A 22,603-nucleotide genomic window follows, 5' to 3' on the forward strand; every position below is an offset into this window, starting at 1 on the left:
CTGTAATGTCAAAGTATTGATGTGATAAATGGTGACAGAAAAAATATTTTTTTGAATAAATAATTAGGCAGAGAAATTGTGTTGTTTCTAACCCTCTTTTAACCTTTTCTTTTTTCTCCAGAGACTTCAGAGCTCTAGTATCTAATGAAGGATAAATGCTCAAAGCATACAGATAAATAAAGGGCCAGACAAAGGCGTTTGGCATAAACACTGAGCACAAACCCATTACATAAACATGAATCCAATATAAAGCAGTAGAGTCATGCCTACCATCTGTTAGGGTTTTGGGGACATTTGGCAAATTTAGCTATTATACAAGAAGCACATAATGTATTGCGATTATTTGACCCCGTTATTCCCCTGGTATTGGTCACAATTGGTTAAGTCTGACCTTTGTAGGTTGAAGGGACAAAGAGGTCAGGAAACTAATGAGCATGACAAACCCCCCTAGAACAGCACAACCGAACAAAGAAGGATAAGCAGGAGAAATACGACATAACCCTGTATTGTGCCACAAAAAAAACAACAACAAATTGGTTTAGTGAAGAGAAACACAATCTAGATTGATTTCTATGTATGGTTTAGATAGGGAATAAAATGGCTTCATTGTTAAGTGTTGTGACATGAACGACGTAAAGATTTTTCAGTTATTTGAAATTTTGTGTAACTATTTTTTTATTTGTAAATGTAAAATATCAACGTTATTAAAATGTTTACAGTTATACGTTTTTATATTCATTATATTTCTTGTAATTATGATATGACTTGATTGGCGGTTTGAAATGAATTGGTTTAATCCAAATGAATGAATGAATGAATGTATAAATTAACAAAGAAACAAACAAAATATAAATAATAATGATGTTGGCTTAGACTTAGTGTTTTGTCGGTGAAAGTTTCAAATAAACAGGCACATTATTATTGTATATGTATGAATTTTGTACATGAAAGCGGACCACGAATACAAAAGGTTTGAGAACCTGTGCTCTAAAAATATCTGGTCTGTCTGACTGATGATATATTGTTTTCCTCTTATCTTGCATGGACTACTTAACTCTCTTAAATCAAACTCCCCTGAATTCTACTAAAATCTTTTGCACGCTGCTTATGCATCTCCTTCCTCACTTCAAAACACACTGCGAGAACACCAGCATGCACAAAAACCACTTAGTGTTTATAGTATCTCGGTTTACATCCAGTGTTTCAGTGTGGTGTTTGTGCGAGTAGTTTCCACTACTTTCTGTGTCTTTTTATTTGATTGGGTATCCTGAGATGTCTATTGCCTTTTTCTGCTTCTTTCTAGGCCAGTAAGTGTTTCCTAGATCTTCCAGCATTAGAAGGAGCGTGTCTGCTGAGCTTAAGGTTGTTCAGGTGTCACGTTGTGTTAGTGTCCGCCTATGCATCCATGTGTTTGCATGCGGTTTCCCTGAAACACGCCTTGTTGCATATATGTCTGGGATTGTGCCTCCATGTCTGGGATTTGTGTACATGCCCATCTGTGTGTGTTGTCCGAGCATTCTGTCTTCTGACACAGTGGTCCATCTTTCCGAGTCAAGTTAAAACCGATATTGTTTTGTAATCTTTTTCAATTAATTATTCCTGTGACAGAAAACACTCATATCAATACATTAATTTGTACATGACATCATTATTCACCACTAGTTAGCATCTAACTACTTATAACTTTGAGAAAAACTTCTGGAGTGCAACGTCAAGGAAAATTCGCTACTGCTTGCTCGTAAATCCAAGTGTCACTTTCTGAAAACATTTTAAAATTTAGCCTTATCGTTATGGTCCCTGCTTTAAAATGGCCTCTAATAAGATTATACGTTATGCACTTAGTGTAATGGTCGGAAAAAAGTGTTGGTGTTTCAGACAGAGGAAGAGACATACAGGGCTAACCTTTAGGCTGATGAAACTGGGAGAATGAGAAAAACAGATTGATAAAGAGGGTGTACTAAGGGAGTGGCCGAGAACAGGGAAAGGGGCTGATGAGGCCTTTTGTGCTGAGCATGTGGGAATTCAGAAGAAAACTCACAATCACACTGCCACACATAATTAGGAGAGATGTCAGGCTGCATATTGAATACAACAATGGATGCAACATGAGATGCTTATGACAAGCTTGTAGACTCCTGAGTGATGCGCATCACTGATGTCGCAAAAACAAAGCGGGTGACTACAGGGATTTTTAAGAGCAAGCCACAATCTGTCTTCTAAAATGTCAGGATATGCTTTTGGGTGTCTGAATAGGAAAAGAGTTCATAAACACATTTGTTTTACTAATAAATCAGACACCTTTCCAGAAGAAGGTTCTGGATAAATGGCTAAACTTGCTATTTAATTAACATGTAAAATTTATATTGCCTTAAGAGTAGTAGAAATGGCTATAATGGATATAGGCTCTCTGTATAGTATAAGCACTCGTTAGTTTAGTTAATTCCATACAAATATACATAGCATTTTATTGGTAATAAATAATAAGTGGATAACATTTCCAACTCCACAAATAAATCTAGTAGCATCAGGTTGCTACTAGTGAAACTTTTTGCAAGCAGTGTTTGAACAAACCTTCTTTTGTTTACGAACACTAAAGAGTGTACATCAACCCAAAATAAGCATTTATAATGTTTGGCTTGAGAAACAAGGTGCTCCAATTGTCATTTCTGCTAATATTAGCAAACCTGTTTCTACTAAATCTGTATTTTGTTGTATTTTATGTTAATAAAGCCATAAGGTCTATTTTTTATAAGCTGTCATTCCCATGTTATTTGTGCCATGATTAGCACTTAAATTATATAAAACTGTATTTATTTTTTGAATGTACTGGCAAGTTATGTCTTCTTATACTGAGAAAAGAAAACACTGGCTATGAATGTAAATGATGTGCTGTAAACAAAATGGATAACCACTAGGAGTATTACATAACATCTGGATGTCCTTGTTCATGTGCACGCCATTTCACGGCCTTCATCATTGTGACATAGTATTTGCTCTTAATAGCGTACGTCATGTGGTTCTGAATGACAGGAAAACCTTATGGTTTACTGGTACATCTGGGTAAATGTCCGGAAATGATTGCCACACACAAACACTCAGACTATGAGGAGTGATGTGGATCCTATAAAATCCTGAGCAGTATGTGGTGAAACATCTCCTGGAACAGCATGTGTGTCAGAAAGCCCAAGAAGATACGAGACTTCTTGTGGAATAGCATCTCATGTTTGTGGGCTGTGGTGGTGACCTATATAACCCAGTGGGCCAATCTCTGCTTAGACAGAGAAGCATCCGGTGTACGTATTACGGAACAGCTGAATAAATGTTTGGATGAAAGAAATAGCTGTGATGTGGTTCAAATCATACCATACACTATAAAGTGCTCTAAAAACTGATCTAGGTGAGCTGTAAGTGCCTGCACATACACGTTTAAGCCCAGGACAGCGCATCAGGTCCAGGCTACAAGGCTTTTTTTGGACCGTTCTTGGAACATTTCCTTCTGAGAGCATAATTTGGTTATGCCCCCCCACCCCACCCCCACCCCCCATTTGGTTGAGTTGTCGTGGTCAGGTGCTCTCAGGAAAAGCTAGTTCATTGATCTCGCTAGAGAGCCAAGAGGAAAGTGGTGTGCAGTCAGCAGCTTAGTACACTTCCTTCTCTCACTCAAATATGATCTCGTAGCTTCATTTTCACTGTAAACACTCAGGCTAAATGGAATGCCTGGCTCGTGGGGAATTGCTGAGTTAATTGTGTTCTTCCATCTCTGTATATCTATATGTCTTCAGGGGCTTTCAGATGGAAGAAGGAGGGGTGAATAGAGCTCACATTACAACCACATACACCAAGCTATGGTAGTAAAGGCAACACAATACCAACCAGCATGGGCAATTCTACACTTTACATCCAGAGTGAAAGTGTGTGTATGTACGTATGTGTGTGCGCGCACGTGTACAGTCTCTAAGCAATTTAGCAGCTGGTTGCCAGGATTAGATTACCATAATCTATGACCAATCACACAAACAAGGTACAAGCCGAAGCTGAAAAAGGCTATACAGCATCTGTTATTTCAGAGCTTGTTTTATTTTCTTTGGATATTAATTAGCACTGATTATATTAATGCTGACATTCAGTCAAAATCTGTGCTAAAATTGTGTAATATTTTCCATCACCATTCCACATCCAATGTCCTACTACTCAGTGTGCAGACCTACAATTCTAACACTGACATATTTCTGTTGGCTGACATTGTATTTTTATTCATTCTATGGTCACTTACAATTTTCCAGTGACAGGCAGCTTCATGTTGAGAAAGCCTAGTGTAGAATCAGCTGAGGCAGCAAATTTTGGACTTCAAGTTCCAGAATGCAATGCAGCCATATGACACAGCTGAGCAGATCTTGGGCATGGCTAGTTAGTACCTTGGTTTGGGTACTTAGCAATCAACAAGATGCTGAGTGTGATGCTGCCGATGGTAGTATAAGGGTGAAACCTGAAGCTTTGGAAGATGATATGTTTGCACCGCTTTGAACCACAATAACCAGGTAGTCTAACAGCATTGTGGGTTATGTGGTCAAAGCAGGCAGCCATCTAAAGTGAAAATAAACCTACATGATGAAGGACATTTAAACAAAAACAAAAAGCTATTGAAGAGCGTGCTAATTATAAAGATTAATATGCATGTGGTGTACAACTCTTCTTAAAACTTCACCTCACAACTCCATCTCTCCACTTTTTAAAAAAATAGTCATTTGGTGTGACTATCCATCATATGGCATAAGTAATAGTGACAATAACAGTGTTAAAATTCAAAATAAAACAATATTCTGCAGATGAAATATTTATAACTGATACAATACTGTATGCTCAAGTGGATACTAATATTTTTTTTTCATCAGGTTTATGAGTTGAATAATGTTGTGCAATAAAGAATGCAAGTAAGGACATAAATCAAAATTCATGACATCCAAAAATTCATAAATAGTGCACACAAGCTTCCTATAGATCTTAATTTGCTTGTAATTGCCTGCATTTTAAGCATATAAGGGAAAGATTGATCATGTGGTTGCACCACATGAGCATTCTTAAGACCAGTGTCAATGATGGTCCAAGATGGCATTAATCAAAGCCCTTCTTGGATTCCAGTTAGAGAAGTTTGGATTGAATCCATTTCAGTAACCAGTCAAGCAGGCTAATGACAAAACGTAAGCGCTCAATCATAAATGTAACGTTTAGGATGGTGGACCACTGCTGTAACAAAATTACAGAATCACAGACCCCTGGCTAGCTTTCATAAACCCCTCGGGATCCTCCATCTGACTGTTAGAGCCACTTAGCTAGAGAACCGCTATGCTTCATGTGTAAACCTGGATGTCCGTATGTTGTGTCCGAGGATGATCTAGCCAGGCTGATCTGACTCGAATACATTCGGCCAGTTGTCTTTCTGCATGGGTTGTGCTGTCTATGCAAACCTTTTGTTCCGACATGATAGGTACCCACTCTAATTATCTTCATTCACACCTTTCACACAAATATTCAACACATGACAGAAGAGAAATACACAACCAACCAACCTCCCTGCGATGAACACAATGCATACCAGCATATACGTTATATCCACACACACACACACACACACACACACACACACACACACACACACACACACACACACACACACACATATATTGCAACATACGCAAAGCAATGCACATGTTAAATGTTTCAATGCTTCATAAAGTGCGTAATTAATAAGCTGCACTACACAGAAAATTCACACAGAATGTCATGCCACATTAACTCGTTCTGTAGGAAAAGTGCTGCAAGTGCTTCAAGGACACGCAGGAGGTGAAATAAGCAATGCCAAGGAAGTTAACAGAGGAGAAATCTGAGCCACTGTGAATTTCCATTTCCTAATCTTTTAAGGTGAATTATATCAGCTAATCCCCGAGTCTGTTTTGAGTACACACTATTCATAGCTGTAGGTATGTGTAGTTTTATTTGCAGCAAAGGAATTCCTGCAAATAAATTATGATTAAATATGAATTATGTTTGTTATTCAAGCGTAATTCTAACCCGGGGGTAAATACTTTCTAGAAAATTACCATGACAGGAAAAACTCTTTTTTTAAACCAGATCATTGTGAGCAGTCAATAAATAATATATAAAACAGGTATATCTTAAGGTCACTTTAGTCTAAGCTGTTCCTAAATTAACCCTAAACTGGAGACACTTTCAGAGAGAAGACTTTGTGACTGTGTGTGCCCACTGATGTGACGTGAATAAGATTGCTTATCTTGCTATGATGGCACATGTCAAAATGTGGGATTTATTAGGAAGCAAGAGAACAGCCAGTTCTTGACAACAGGAAGCAGGAAAAATGGGACAACCAGTGAACCAGCTACAGGGTCACAGGCACCCAAGACCCTTTTAATCTAATCCCACAGAAGAGCATTTATTATACTGCACTTTTGTTAGATTAAACCACATAAAACAAAGTCTTTGATAAGACTTCTGCTGTAAGAGATTAACAGTGTTTCATGTCATTATTCAGCAGCTGAAGCCAGATTGAATTCATAAATACAGGTGAGCCAAATTTCCATTGCGAACAAATAAACAAATCTAAATAGAATTCGGTACTGATTGAATCAAGCACCGAGAAGCAGATGATGAAACCTGTGCAAACGGAGCGTGACGTCTGCTGTGTTTTACTGCTGATAGGAAATAATCACAGCAATGAAAATCATGCAGTGGTTTTTTTAAAGTACGTTTCCACAGCCCATCTGTCGAATCCTGCATAAGGTTCAGTGCTTCATGTCTCTTGCATGCAAATGTACTTATTACTCAACTTAAAAAATAACAAGCAGAATAAAGAACCACATCTGAGGCTCTGATTCTTAAATACAAGTTGCATGTTGACAATAATATCCGTCACCTGTATTTTAGTATGAATGTTCTTGCATGTGAAGCTGTTTTTCATATTGCTTAAATAGGCTGTAATTTTTGACATGGCAATTTGACTTGCCTAAAGGTAACAACAGCATCTGATTGATGAGCTGCTTAAAACACAACATCTAAAGTACTGAATGCTATAGAATCTACCCATGTACTACTCACACTGTAGTATTGAAAAGCTCTGTGGAGCAAATATGCTCTTGAAGGGTAACACACTATTTACATATGCGCATCACTTTTTATATTTATTACTAAATAGGGTGTTGGGTTTCTAAATATCTAAATGACTTTGCTACTGATGTGAGCCATATAAAAGCACTCATAATTTGGGGCACTTGTGTATGCATGTCTGTTAAAGATAGAGTGAAGATAGGGGGGGGAGTGAAAGAGACAAAAAGAGAGAGAAAGAGAGAGAGAGAGAGAGAGAGAGAGAGAGAGAGTGATTGAGTGAGAGATCGATTCATGGAAATTAACCACACAGTAATGATGCCATGTTGATCCTCTGTTTGGCTCGTCCCTCTAACTCACTCTCTCTCACACACACACAGACACACACACTTACTTCACACCCTATTGCTCATGGCAGGTTCACGCAGCTCTGACACACTGATACTACCTCCAGCACTTTTATCATCAAGTTATATTATAAATTATAATATATAATATAATATAAATGGAAATATAAATGGTGCTTGCAGGGTGCTGCTTTCATTTATTTATTTTCTTTTACAAATTAAGGGCAGGTAGAAACAATGTTATTAGTCAAACTATTTGTGAGAGTGTGGGAATGAATTCAAAAAAGAAAAAAGAAGAAGAAAAAAAAACAAAACACAAGCTAATCCATAATCTTTTACTCGTGATCAGCCATTACTACTCAAAACAGATACCGAGGTTGCTAGAGCCTGTGTTATACATCATGTAGATTTGCCATGTTATACTTCCTAGAGATGCCATGGACAAGTCATATGATGGTGAATATTCCAACACAGCAGGAAGAACCACACAGGAGAGAATTTTTTCCTATACAGACATCTCAACAGATCTATTCCCTGCTTTTGTTTTCCTTTTGCTATTAATTTTACTACATTTCAGTAGTGAAGACCTTTAATTATAAAAGCTTTCAGGGTTTAATAGATGTTACAGCTACACTGTCCAGTTTCCTCTCCTACGACTTTGTTAAGCTTGATGTCAAGGCTGACCGAGGGGGAAGGATGATGGAGCCTGGCACAGCACCCAAATGCAGAGATTAGCCAGATCCACAGTGTGGAATTAGCTTCAAACGCATAACAGACTAGGCCTTGCATACAAAGCAACTAAACACACCCAGAAGCTAAAGACAATCCAGAGTAAATGCTCAACTGTCCTCCATTCCTCAGTCAGCATTTCACTGTCACAGATTTGTTTCCCAATGATTATAAACATCTTCACAATGGGGGTTTTTACACCTGGTCACTTCATGCGTTTTCTGTGATCGGATAGCTATCGGATCCTAAAAATACTAGGTCTAAATGCCCTCCGAAATGGTTTCGAGGCGGATATAAATCTGATTGTTCAAACCACTTCAGGAGGTGGTCTGGGATGCATTTCAGATGAAACTGGACAGGTGTAAATGTATGTGGTTGTTCAAGCCACATAAGTCAGCGCTATACTCCTCCCAAACGGAAGTATGTCACTCGCAGGTGACTCGCGAGTCGTGCATCGCGCCAGAAACAAATATGTTTTCCCACAGGTGCTGGCTCCGATCTTTCACCCAGGTGTCTCGTTGGATCTTAAAATGCACTGCTGCTACCAGCGAAAATGCAGCAAACAGTAATTGCTGTTTTTTGTAGCAACCGCATACACCAAAGTGTGTTTCATTTCAATTACCCCGGAAGTGAGGTAAATATATTTGCATATTGGGCGGGAGTAGAAAGATCGGATTGATATCTGATTGGCCAAGACGCATTTTTGTGCCCTAATGTAAATGGAACAGTTTTAACAAATCAGATAGCTATCGGATCAGAGAAAACACATGAAGTGACCAGGTGTAAAAAGGCCCAATGTGTCTCTCATATTCTCGCAGTGGTCCTGAAACACAGGTTCAGTTAAATGAAAATGATTGAAAATGACTTCTAAACATGATTGTGGAGTGTTTACATCTTTCAGCATTTTTCTGATATTATCCTCTGTTGTATATTGTATACAACATAAAATATATAAACCACGTAATATTTCTATAATTTTTAGTTTTATGGTTACGTTAGATCATTTTCAGTGTACTTTTTAAGATGATAAAATCAAAACTTTTTTATTTTTTTTTATGCATACTGCCTTGGTATCCATTTTTTGGTGTATAACATTAATTCATGTGATGTCCCAAGAACGCCATGCTTGATAGAGATGCTTACACAAAAAGCTGTGTGCATGCATACACTGACTGTATTGACAGTAACTAAATCTTCTGAATCAATTATGCAATAAGGCATTCCTAGAAAATACAGTGTATTGTGGACCATACAACAGACAAACATGTCTACATTAAAGACAGAAGCTCTACTGTGCTGACCACATAATTTCTGCACTTCACTGCGTGCTGAGTGGGATCTACTCCATTCTCCCATGGATAGTTTCGACATGGAAACTATGGAGCTATTCAGCTGTGGGTCTGAAGCTCTTTTCTCTTTGCGTCTCAGGGCGCCCCGCTGAGAAAAAGTTTTCGAAAGAATAACAGGAATACAAGAGGCTAAGATTTCTCCAAAAGGCCCAGACTAAGTCCCAAGAAACAGCATCCTGATTCATTCTAGCTGGACCGGAGCACTTAGGAAGAAAAACATGATACAGCTGAAAGCGGTCCAAAAATTACAGATTATTATACTGGTTACCTGCAGCCTATTCAAGGCTCCCTGTTCATCCATTTTTGAGTTGACAAAGTATATTATTTTATTTTCTCCAAACAGACTACTTTGTGCATTGCAAATGAATAGAATTAATAAAAATACAGAAATACAGTCATTTCAGTGCTGTCATGTTTATAACATAAAGCAGCTAAAAGCAGCAGCCGTTTCTAATTTGGATGAATCGATAGACGCTACCTCCCATCTGAACTGATCTGACAAATAAAGTATAAATGTGGACTTTTATATCCAATTAATCATTTACGTAATCATTTACAAACTGTATTGTAGAGCTTGTAGAATTTGACTCAGATACAGCACAAATATTAAGACACAGCAATGCTGGCATACATTATTGTACTTATCTAAAATTATTCCACAGCAGCACTTACCTGTAGTTCACACCAGGCCACTTCCACCCACGTCTCTGTGTCCAAGCCTTTATAAACGGTCTTAAAAGCTCCTCGGCCTAGCTCGATGTCGAATTTAAGAAAGCGGCCACCGGGTGATGTGGCCACAGCTTTCATTTCAGCCTCCTCCTCCTGCTCAGACTCATGCTCCTTTCCCTTTAGTCTGGGCACCGACGGGACACCCTTTACCAGGTCTAGGCCACCACCATGTGTGCCATCAGTGAGGACATGCAGAGTTCCGGCACTAAAGACAGAGTCCGAATCGTGGAGCTCAGGGTGTGGGATGCTATGAAGGCCCTCCTCCTCCAAGATCTCATCTTTCTCACAGAGCTCCACGCTCTTCCGGAAGAAGCGCTTGTTCTGACGCTTTGGAGAAGATGTTTGCGCTCGTGCCTCGTCTGCTTCTCCTTCTTCTCTCTCAACTCCTGCTACTCTTGCTCCTGAGGCTTCCTCATTTCCAGCCCCTCTTTCCGGTGTCCTGCTTTCCCTTTGGCTGGCTGATTGGTTCCCTGTCCACCCGTTCTCTTCCTCTCTCTCTTCATCAGGTTTCTCTCCGGCGGAGTCCTCCGTGCCAGTGGGATCTCCTGGGTCAGTCGCCATGACAAAAAACTCCTTCCCTCCTGGCTTTTTTGTGGTTGGTCTGGTTCACAGACACATAGAAAATACTTGCTGGGGTATACTAATTAGAGCAGTTATTAGTCAAGCATTCCTCTTCCATCCATCTTCTACTTGCTGAACCCTACTTTACAGTCATGTATTACAGATTCCTTGGCTGAAAATAATGCTGCTCACTGGAAACCTTCCTTTTAAGGTGTTCAATCAACAGCTTCAGGTAAAACCTAAAAAAAAAAAGTAAAAGAAGAAGAAGAAGAAAAAAAGAGATTTAGTAGGTGTCGTGTACAGGACCGATTGATACTACTAGACTGATTGAACTAACTGTTTATCAAATATTTAGAAACGGAAAGCTAAAGAACACCACATCATACCTTTTTTATACATTTATTATGTTTAATGTTGTGGAACAACCACAAAGTATGTTAAAACGCTGCTTGACATGTTAGAGTCCTTGCAAATCCCTCTGTCCTGATGACTTTCACCATTTAAAAAACCCTAAGTTAAACATTTTTGCTTTGACTGTTGCAAAATTGCTGACAGTGGAGTCTCTAAATAAACACCTCTTCACAGAAACCTACACCATGTCATTGGCTGCACTCATTTCTATCTGGAAGGCCACGGAGAAAGTTGTTAATGATAATCTATTAGTGCAGGTGCATTAATATAAACCTTGCAGACGGAACCATCATCACAAGCTGTGCTTCCATTCATGTATTTTTATGTGAATTTGGGGATTTTGCATAGAACAACACCGGATGGAAACACCAGATGCAAAAACTGGATCTAAACAGTGCTGAATTTAAAAATGTTTTATGCAGTGCTCCATATTTGTGCATAAATTTGCACCTCGGATGGAAACAGCTACAGTTACTAGATTTGGAAATTAATTTACATCTTCAGACCAATCTAACAGAGCTGTACACATTATAGAGTATAACAGGCAGTTCTACTTCATCCACACACCACAACCAACTGATCAATAATGACTCAGCAGATCTGTACATGAGCCCATTATAGCACTTTACATAACGCACAAGGCCTTCTGATTCCAAATCACTGTACTGTAAGTGCTCAGAGATTCTATGTCTGTCCCACTGGAAAGAAATGTTAGTCAGGCTCATTAACATTTATTTGTGTGAGTGAAGAGGTCTGGCCTCGTGGCTCTTAGAGCACCTGCAGTAGACAGCCTTCCACTTCCCTTCGCGTTGCCTTCACTTCCTAACGGCTCACAATCCCTACTCACAGTCCGACACCACTGACAATTTAATTATGTCAAAAAAGACACTACTGTAGATAATAATAATAATAATAAAAAGTTCATCTACATGTAAAACTGTATGGAGAGACTTTGGGTATGCCAAAGCTCCTACATGGCTGAGTGCTCAGTAAGGGCAATCGCATCATGTCAGAAGCTTAACTTTTAAAATGGCTTAGGAAATTCCAGGTAGCGTTTGGTCCACGAGGCACGTAACGGACATGATTCACTAAAAAACGGATGCTGCAGTTAAATCCATTAAGATGTCAATAATTTATAAGCTTAAGGGAATGCCAAATTGACCTGAAGTAAAAGCTGTGGATCATTGTCAGGGGAAACGTAATGTAAATAAGTATATTAAAGGTGGTCAGCAGTATTTCAGTCTTCCCTTTAGACAGCATGGCATCCTAACTGACAATGTGAATTTTCCTTATTCACATTTACATCAAGTAAATATTCATTGCTTCTGGGGGTGTTATTCATATTGATCCGACCATAGGACAGCTGGGTGCTGTCTAGGAACCGTCTCTCAATCTATGCCCTAAAAATCTCTACATTGTTATCCACTGCTTTTCACATTCATTTCATTACAGGTTGCTGCATCATATTTATATGATTTTTCCACTGAATCGTCCTTTTTAAAAAACACCTGAGCCAGCATTAATATGGTCATTAAAAACAGCATAAATCCATTCTTGGTTTTAGTGCCCGCCTTCGACAGTCTATTCTGTGTCTCTTGTTTACCCCCATGTGTGTCTCTGTCTCTCTCCCCTCGGGTGAAAATCTCTCCACTGTCGCTGTCCATCTGTCTGAGGCAGTCGTGCCTCTGTCCTCCACACAGACAGTACATATCAGGCAGACCCTTGTGCAACCTCAGATGACTGCACAACAAAGGGGCTAATTATAGTAACGGACACCGGTAACATTTACCCTGTTGTTAACAAGAACATAGAACTGACTAAACAACACGCAATATCACTCAGGTCTGGATCAGTGAGTGTGATTTATGGGGCAGAACAATAAAACATACATGTTTCTCCATCAATTATTCAGCCGTCTAATCATCCAGTCGAATTTTATCTGTAAATTTCATGCTTTCATGAACACTGGGATTCTGGAAGTATGGGCTTTGTTAACATGACAAAAGCTATCCCCAGCCTGTGTCAACAACACCATCATTTTTCAACAAAAGCATGCTTGAAGATCTCATAAACTTGCTTGATGATATCATATGGTAATTTGTCCATGCGATAAACATTTGCAAAATCGTTTAAAGTGGTTTGTAAAAAAAAAAAAAAAAGAATAGGCTTGTAATACATGAATGTCCACCATATAAGACTCTGCTGGGTTACTACAGAAACAAAAACTGAGTAGATTAATATAAACCTGTAACCAGTGTGGTTTCCTTATCATCGTTTTAAAGCAACTGTACAACTAAGCTGTAACCATCAATACCAACATGAGTTGGAATGTAGATCAGTTTCAGTTTTGCTTGCTTTTTTGGTAGCAGGAAAAAGGAACATATGTAAATGACACTGTGGATCATACCGGATGTAAAAAGTTCAAGTACACGGAGATGAGCTCAAGGTAGGAGTTTTCTAAAAGATGTGTTTGGTGCACAACAACAAGATGTTTCACCACCCAAAGAACACTAATTACAACATACTAATTATTACATTATAAGCATGGTGGTGGCAGCATCAAGCAATGAGACTTTCCCAAAAATGTGTTTTAACAAACTTCCAATTTAGTGCTTACTATTACTGTACACCTGTAGAATGAGGTAACTGTGTTTTTTTCTTTTTGCCTATAAAAATGTTTTGAATTTTGAATTTTAAAGTGAATGATTGAATGATTTGCTATGACGTAGCTTGGTTTAATTTCCACCTAACAAAAACCTGTAATTTTATTTGCCGTATACTTTTTTAATAGGCTGAACCGTGTATTTAGAAGGCTTGCAAAAAGAATCAGTTTAAATTTTGCATTTGTTATGTTCTGATTTTACTTGACAGATGATTAATTATCAGCATCAGCAGAGATTCTTAAAACTGTTTCCCATTTTCCCAATATGTGAGTGCAATTTGTTCTGTGCAGTCTGTTGCATTGGCTTAATGTTTCTGTTTTGAAAAGTTATTGATTAAAAAGCTTTTCACACAGCATGCGGTTTTCTACATTAAAACACAAAATGGTCTAGATGCCTACTTGCAGTGAAAGGGTACAAACTAATTTGCCTAGTCCGTGTAAACACAAGTTATAAGTACTATGTGCTAAATTTTTATTACCAAGCAAACAACTAAATGAAAAAAAAAAAGTGGATGAATTATTCAGAAAAGAATGCACACCATTTCTGACCATGACAGGTTTCTAAGATGCCACTGGGAGAAATATTGCTTGTGTCCAGTGGCAAGAGTTGGGAAGATGCTTGTGGATAGATGGACGCAAGTTTATCGCTTCCATTATATAAAACAAACCAATCGACTAGGCTTAACTAAAAAGCCCAGTAGAGAGGGTTAATTTTTGATAAAGCAGGCTATGTTCAAACACTGGCATAAGTAACACGGTGTGTCTAGGGTGTTTAAAGTGTGCAGTGTGTATGCAAACAGGTGAGTGTTTGAAGTTATCAGGTGACCGAGTTGGAGGAGATCTTATACTAATCAATGATGTTTGGTAGCAGGTGAGCAAGAAGAAATATGTTTCGGAAATATTTGTTCACAGTTTTTAAGTGTTAACGATGCTGAATAATTCTTTCAGACCCAATATTTTTAATATTACAGTCAGATACAACTACGTACGTCCGAGAGGCTGTTTACGGTCCGTCTAAGCTGTATGCTGCCTGTCTGCGGTTCCTTTATCAGACTCACCACAATGCAAAAGTATCAATTACACTACTGTTGAGTTCTACTGTGCAAATATCAGATACCAGACATGAAGAGCACACTGTTATCACTTTCTTAACCACTCTTTTAGCTGATATGTGCCTTCATGTTCCTTAAGGACATGCATTAAGGCTGGTTCTACTAATGGTCATTAAGCCCTGGTTTATTCAGATATCACCTGCAGAGCAGATGGCACACAGATGTTGGAGTCGCATCATAACCACAATCCCGAATAGTTTCCTGAGGTGTTCGAATGAAGATAGATAGAATCCAAAACCCTTTGCACAGTGGTTCCCAAAAGGAACTTTGAAGACTGTAATTAAGAACAAAAAATTACATCTGGGGGAAATTGTCCAAAACCAGCAGCACTCAGCTGTTCACATCAGGCTTGAACAAAACATTATTTCTCAAGTATTTATTGGTTTCCAGTCAATTCTTTATTTCGCTTAGCCTAGTTGTTCTTGTGAACCGGGAAAGCATTCTGGCCTGCATGTTGGCGTTATCTTCCTGATTTAGTTTGTAAAAGTTTGGGATTTTTTCAGTCCTATTGATAACACATTATGTCAAAGGAATATACTTTAACGTGTCATACTGTGTTATGTCATAAATATCACTCTGTAATGATTATTACTCACACAGAATTTAACTGACACTGCTATACGATGCAGATGAGACATCGAACAAACCACACTTTAATTTATCTTATTGTATTACATCCATAAAAAAAGAACACCTTATATATAATACCTTATAGTTTCAATTAAATTAGGTTCCAGTTATAACATAAAAAGAATGCATTGCTGTTACATATTTATTCATTTATCTTCAGTAAATACTGTATCCTGGTCATCCCAGTTCTGACTCTGAATGGGATTTCAGTCCACTGGAGCGTACTATACACACACGTTCACACACTAATTCACACCTAGTGGTCAACCACCTTATGGCTTGTTTTTAGGAGGTGGGTGGAAACCGGAGAACCTAGAGGAAGCCTAATAGCCTAGGAAGTGGAAAACATGCAGAGAAACTCTATATAGACAGTAATCTGAGGCTCAGGATCAAATTGTAGACTCTAGAGCTGTGATGTGGCCACTCTATGGTGCTGCCCACCAATTTGATCAATGTTATTTTGATGTAATGTTAAAGGAACAGACATACAACCATCAGATCTGGTATATTTCAGTTCAGAATAAATCCATCAGATTTCTAACAACCCTAACAAATAGAGTGGGAGAAAATCAAAGACTGGAAAGCACACAAAAGTGCCTGCGTGTGAAAGGGAAAGAGGCAAAACAGACTACACATGACAGAGGGGGAAGTTCATGTTTAAACAGGAGCTGATTTGTTTACTGTATGTCCTCGTGGCAAGGAGTTCTCATAAAAGCCACTGGACAGAATGAGTACAGAACAGTGTGCCTCTCGCTTTCGGTCTGATGCACATGTCCGTAGCATTGTAAAGATATAAGAAAGGTGCATGAATTATTTCATTATATGCTTCAACAGCTGATAAATCAAAATCTTAACCAATTATCACATTTCATACATTTAAGCTTGCTCTAGTAATGTAAAAAAACTCACTAAAATTTGTCTTCCTGTTAGTGCATACACACCTGACTGACTTACAGAACATGATCAGTATGGCATTCACATCCCTACCCAACCCATATGTATTAATAGAGAACAATGAAATGGATGGGTGTGTCTGAAATGTGATTAGCATAAATATATTACACACATATGAGCCAGAAATGTATGGCATGGTTGACACCTTTCCTAACTCGTTTGTACAAACGACGAGGCTCTCACAGGTGTCTGTGGAGCAGTAGTTCATCAAGTGAGGCTTTCCTCATCTCATGATGTTCCCTGGCACAGTAAAGTTCTCAGCCTGGTTCATATCATCTCTCTCACAGCCAGCATCTCCCGCTCCCACAAAGCTCTGAAAACCCAAACACAACAGGAGCTCCACATTGATGAACCCTCCCTGCTTCTGCCCACCTTTTGTTTTTATCATCGCTCACTTAACGGGTATACACACGTTAATCTCCCAGGCCTGAGCAAGCTCTGCTGTTTTTACTGAGGCAGACAAAGAGGCAGCCAGGGGACACAGTGTGTGTCTGTGTGTTTCAGGAGGGTGGACATCAAGGCATAGACCAAAAGGGTGACGGGTTGTGGGGGTGGGTTAAGGGTGCGAAAAATGTGTTTGTGTGAATGAAAACAACAATGAGACACTGGGGTTGGGGGTTGGACATAGAAAGAGTGAGAGTTGTGGGGGATTTCTTTACTGACAAAATATGCTGTGGTAGTGTGAACATGAATAAAAGAATCGAATCCCCCACCAAAAAAAGGAAATAAAAGCAATACAAATTTTGGAAACAAGAAAGCAAAGAGAAGAATGTTAGAATGAATATTAGACAAAAATGTGTATTTAGTAATAAAACAGTCTTTTATTATTAATAGCCTCAAGAAAGAAAAAGAAACAAAAATAAATTCAAAATCCGTTTCTAGTTATAGGTAGGATTACAAAATAGACAACAAATCCCAGCTACGTAAAGGATCACATGAATCACATCCCACGTGTGTCAAAATCTTTAAATACAGCAATCTGTGAACAGTATAAAAAGCGTTGATTTGTGAAAAGTACAGAGGAAGTCTTGCTTCAACGCAAGAGCTGAGCATCTTACAACCTCACACATGATCACGTAGAGGAGCTTTGCTACTAATCTCACACAATTCATCACAATTACAAGAATTAAACACTTCTGAATTTTACATAATAATTTTCTAACCTCATTCTGATGTTCCGATTTAAAGCATTTAATTAATCAAGGGGATGGACTTCCATAGAACATCCTACACACATCCTTAGGGTTGGAGAAATCAGTAGGCCAGGCTTGTGGGTTTCAGGAAGCATAGCCAGCGGGGTCGTGACATTATTACTTATTACACATACAGGCCTAAGTAATGTTCATGAAACAAACCAAATACTGATGAGCTCCATGGAATTTATTTTACAGTTAAAAATGTCCCTTCCTACATGTTAGAGAATCTCAGGACATATAATAATTGTATCTGAACTTCTTCTTATTTGAGATTTTGGTTCCCTCAACAATTGCTTGTCAGTGCTATATAAAAAATACCAGGAGTTTAAACGCAGACAAACACTTAGTTTTGATCACAAACAATCCAGAATTGTTAACATGGCATGATGACTCAAAAATACTTCATTTCTGCATTTACTGTAAATCCGTTTCAGGAATATATATTTTTGCTTGAGTAACAATCTCAGATCACTTTCTTTTGTTTATTTATAGTTATCACTGATTGCATAAAAACAACACAGCAAAGATTTACAAAAAAAAGGCCTTTTTTTATTTAATATCATTAGATCTGGATAACTATTTGCTGTATAGATGAGATAGAATTACAGAGCAAAGTAAAGTGAAGTTTGATATGTGATGTTTATGCATGTACAGCAGATTAAATCGAGTCATAAAACATTAACACATGCATGGTAAAGTTCAGGCAGCGCGTTGCTACTCGATCCGGATGCAGCGCATGCAGATAGGATAGCAACAGTGAATGTCGAGATGCACCTCAGTGCTGTAGCTACTAACCCCTGCTGCATTACAGACATTGGCTGATGTGTAGTCTGGTTGTACGTTAAATTCAAAAGTAGCCGAGCGAAATAGAGTTTAACGCAAAGCAGTCATATTTGAGTCACAACAAATAAGGAGAAGATAATGACTCTAGCCAGACAAATAGATAATGACTAATGGATAATAGTTTACATGCAACACTAAAACAGAACACCATAGCTCATAGCCAAAAGCTGAGACTTATAATCCTATCCTCATTCATTACTTAAACTGTATTCATAAACACTCAACTCAACATTTCTCATTTCATAAAAATGTAAACATGGGACAGAGCTGCATAATGTTTTGTGGCTTTTAGTACAAATATGTTTGCCTTAAGTGTTATTTGTAAGACAATGTAGTCCAAAACTATAATGTAATTTGCTTTTAGAAGACATATGCATTCAAAATTTACAGTTTCCTTCTACCACCTGGCAATAAAGCTCTTTCTGATTCTGATTCTGATTCTATAGAGATCATTAGTTTTGATGACATTATTCCACATTTCAGCTACTCATGAGATCTGAAGCCCAATCAAATGCTCTCTAGAAATTTGGAGTGTCCTGCCCAAGATTAAAAAAAAAATTACTGGAATTGAGTAATGTTATGTATAAATACCTAAAAAATTTAATTTAAGCCTGTTTGCATCTGTTAAGATCTGAAGGACTACCAATCAGAAGGTTGAGAGTTCGATTCCCAGGTCCACCAGGCTGCCGCTGCTGGGCCCCTGAGCAAGGCCCTTAACCATCAGTTGTATAAAATGAGATAAAAATGTAAGTCGCTCTGGATAAGGGCGTCTGCTAAATGCTGTAAATGTAAATGTAAATGTTTTACAACACAAGGTTGTAGTCTTACAGAGCAAACAGTCATCAGTGTTCAGATGTGTTCAGCTCTTACCAGTGGCTCTACACCATATACTGATTAATGAACCAGGGAGCTGGGAAGCTGATTGAAACAAACCCAATGATTAATGAATAATACCCAATAAAACCCAAACTTTTCCAAAAATATCTTTGACCTGGGGTGATGCCTAATAGTGATAAATAAAAATAACACCATTATGCACGAGCAGTTCAGAGACAACATAGGAATCCGTGTTTTTTATGTTATTTGCTTAAAAGGAACGTTTTTTGTAAGACCGAGTACATGTTGTGAATGTAAAGTTGTTTCACAGCGTCGCTTTAACGTCAGTACTTATTTTTTACTCCAGTGGACAGAAACATTAACACCTGGTGATGCAACAGTGATAACCGGCTCTATGGACGGTAGCTACCTGTTACTACACTGAAAGAGACGTTTATTTTGAGACAATTTCATGAACTACACAATAAATGCTGTGTTCTGGAAAGTCCATTAGTGACTGAAGAACGGTTGATGTACGTGTCTGAAACGCACCTTGTCAGAATTAGCAGTTAGCTTGTTAACATTAGCCTGAGGGAAGATTCCTGTGAGACGGTTGGAACTGCTGTGTGTTCGTCCTATTAAAAATACTCTCAGCTAACACAGTCTCTAGTTAATGTTTTCTTATTTATTGGATAAAATCGATGTTATAGTCTACTCACCGGTATGAAGCATCTTCCACCGTCTTGTGTTTATATTTAACGGCTGGGAACAAAAGCGGGCTGTTTACTGTTTATTCCTTAACATTGTGCAGTCCTGTGAATTCCAACACATGGTCAAATATCCCAGGATTAAAAACATTTCCCCCCCAAAACAGCGAGTGTATTCCTTTTTGGCTATAAAACGTTTATTTACGTCCGTTGTTTGAGCGCCGTGTTTAAATCCCCAGTGAATGCGCTCGCGCGCGCGCACACGGATTCTCACATGCACACTCCTAACGTTCCGGTTTTTCATGCAGAGCGGTGAATACATCCATGTTTTAATTTATTTTGTCTTCTTCCTCCTGTTTTTACATAGTTCACGGCAGTGTCTGGTGTTGTAGTCCTGTCACGGAACCAGTCTCTCTTCATATCTCGGTGTGTTTAGCCGGGTAGACGGCACGGGGAGGGCTGAATGTGCGCGCTCCTGCGTCTACCCACCTGCTCGGGAACGCGCACGCGAGTAAATAAGAGGCATCGTATTTTTAATCTGTAGAAAAGAAAGCAAAAGTACCGCTCAGTTACAGCTGTGTGAAAACGCCTGCAGGTCGCACAGGTACTCTATAAAACCTAAACAAGTGGTGCTGTTATAGGAAAACACGAAGTTCATTATTCTTTAGTAACAAGGACAAGAGTTGTATGTCTCCTGTAAAACTGCATGTTGCTGAAGATTAAACGTGTCAGAGAGCTACTTGTACTGTAGTATAACGTCACACATGCAAGTATAGCTCACTTGGAAACTGCTGTTAGAGCGTCGTTCATGTACACAGTTCCATATTTCCTATTTCTGTCTTTTCATTCCATTTTGCAGTGGAATTGCAAACAGCACTGACTTAAAGTGCGCGCTCCTGCCTATACACGCCTCTCGCGAACGCGCACTGGAACGCGCAGATACTCTGAATCGTACAGTATCTGCACACAGCAAGAGGAAAACTAATTGGTAAGTGCTTAATTAAACCCGTGTATGAACTGTATACGGCATTATTTCTCTCAAGCTCACGATACAGATTGCTTATCCAAAGCCCGGCCATTCAGGCACGATTACTAATATGCACTAAACGTCACATGACTCTGAGTCGAGTCACAAATTTGCTGACTTTTTTACACGATTTCACATGAAAGATCACGTGACAATGACGCATTATGTTATCCCATGTAAACATTGTAATTATTACAAGGACCCTTCAATGTCAAATATACTCTTGAATTGAAGCGAATTTGAAATGAAAATGTAATATATATATATATAATGTGTGTGTATATATATATATATATATATATATATATATATATATATAGTAAAATATTTTATTAAAAATGTATATATTTTTAGATAAAAAATTTAAATTCATAAATATAAAATTTTCATGGAAATAAAAAAAAGCACCAAACCTATGAAATTATATTTATTCAATTGTTCTCTAGCCTGTTCATTTGTTTTTTTTTAATTACACTTTTAATTCTTGCTGCACACTAGAAACTTCCTGGGTTTTCCAATAACCATGGTTGGAGGATGAACATTTCCTCTTCCTATCTTAAATAATTTTTTATAATATTTTTAGCAATAATTTTTAATAAGATTTTTTATATGATATTTTTGTGCGTTAGAAATTGTGTTCAAGACAGCAGTTTAATTAGGTGAATTAAAATAAGCAATTTATAAAAGTCTTTTTTTGTGTGTTTGTTTTCAATTCAAGTTTATTTGTATAGCGCTTTTTACAATAGACATTGTCTCAAAGCAGCTTTACAGAACATAAACATAGGATAGAAGGTAAACATAAGGAATGATAAAAGAAATAACGAATAATAAAAGAAAAAGAATTAACAGAATAAAAAATTCAAGATTATTAGATATATATAGTTCACAATGTGTATGTATTTATCCCCCTATGAGCAAGTCTGAGGTGACTCCGGCAGCTGTGGCAAGGAAAAACTCCCTTAAATTGGTAAAGGAAGAAACCTTGAGAGGAACCGGACTCAAGGGGGACCCATCCTGGACCCACCCCATATGGGTGACACTGGGGGTGTGATTGTGTTTTCTCCTTTACTATATTTAAAGCAATGAATTCAATGGCAATAGACCTTTTAGCATACATCTAAGGCCATTGATTAACATAGATCTCTCTATGTTAACCGTGAATGTTTTTTGTGGTTGGAATGTTTTTGCATGCATTGGTCTCTTTGAACACAGCATGTGTTGTATTATGGTCCATAAAAATAGAAGGGATACATTTCAGCATTACACCGACCCAAATCATACAGCAAGGACAAAACTGGTGTGACATAGAACATCTCTGTAGACACATGAAAATGTATAAACCCTCCATACAATTTGATTTGCCAGAAAAAAATGGGAGACACTACCCAAGTTCAGGTGTGCAATGCATGTCGAG

The 22,603-nt window shown here is 38.2% G+C and overlaps 1 protein-coding gene across 6 annotated transcripts in view; it reads right to left on the reverse strand.

Moving 5' to 3' along the window:
* The window catches only part of si:dkey-151g10.3 (serine/threonine-protein kinase WNK3), a 45,088-nt gene extending 24,028 nt beyond the window's left edge, over positions 1-21,060 (reverse strand). For 2 of the 6 annotated variants that reach the window (XM_047807002.1, XM_047807005.1), the window contains exons 1-3: positions 20,944-21,054; positions 20,175-20,700; positions 10,214-11,070 (exon numbers count right to left, since the gene is read on the reverse strand). In XM_047807002.1, coding sequence (XP_047662958.1) covers positions 10,214-10,831 — 618 coding nt within the window. In that variant the 5' untranslated portion in view covers positions 10,832-11,070; positions 20,175-20,700; positions 20,944-21,054. Of the gene's footprint in view, positions 1-10,213; positions 11,071-20,174; positions 20,701-20,943 lie in introns of all 6 variants that reach the window. The other 4 variants (XR_007139240.1, XM_047807004.1, XM_027144827.2 and 1 more) reach the window with 4 other exon arrangements.
* Positions 21,061-22,603: the final 1,543 nt, after the last annotated feature.

The sequence above is a fragment of the Tachysurus fulvidraco genome, chromosome 23 (genome assembly GCF_022655615.1).
Source record: "Tachysurus fulvidraco isolate hzauxx_2018 chromosome 23, HZAU_PFXX_2.0, whole genome shotgun sequence".
Lineage (NCBI taxonomy): Eukaryota > Metazoa > Chordata > Actinopteri > Siluriformes > Bagridae > Tachysurus > Tachysurus fulvidraco.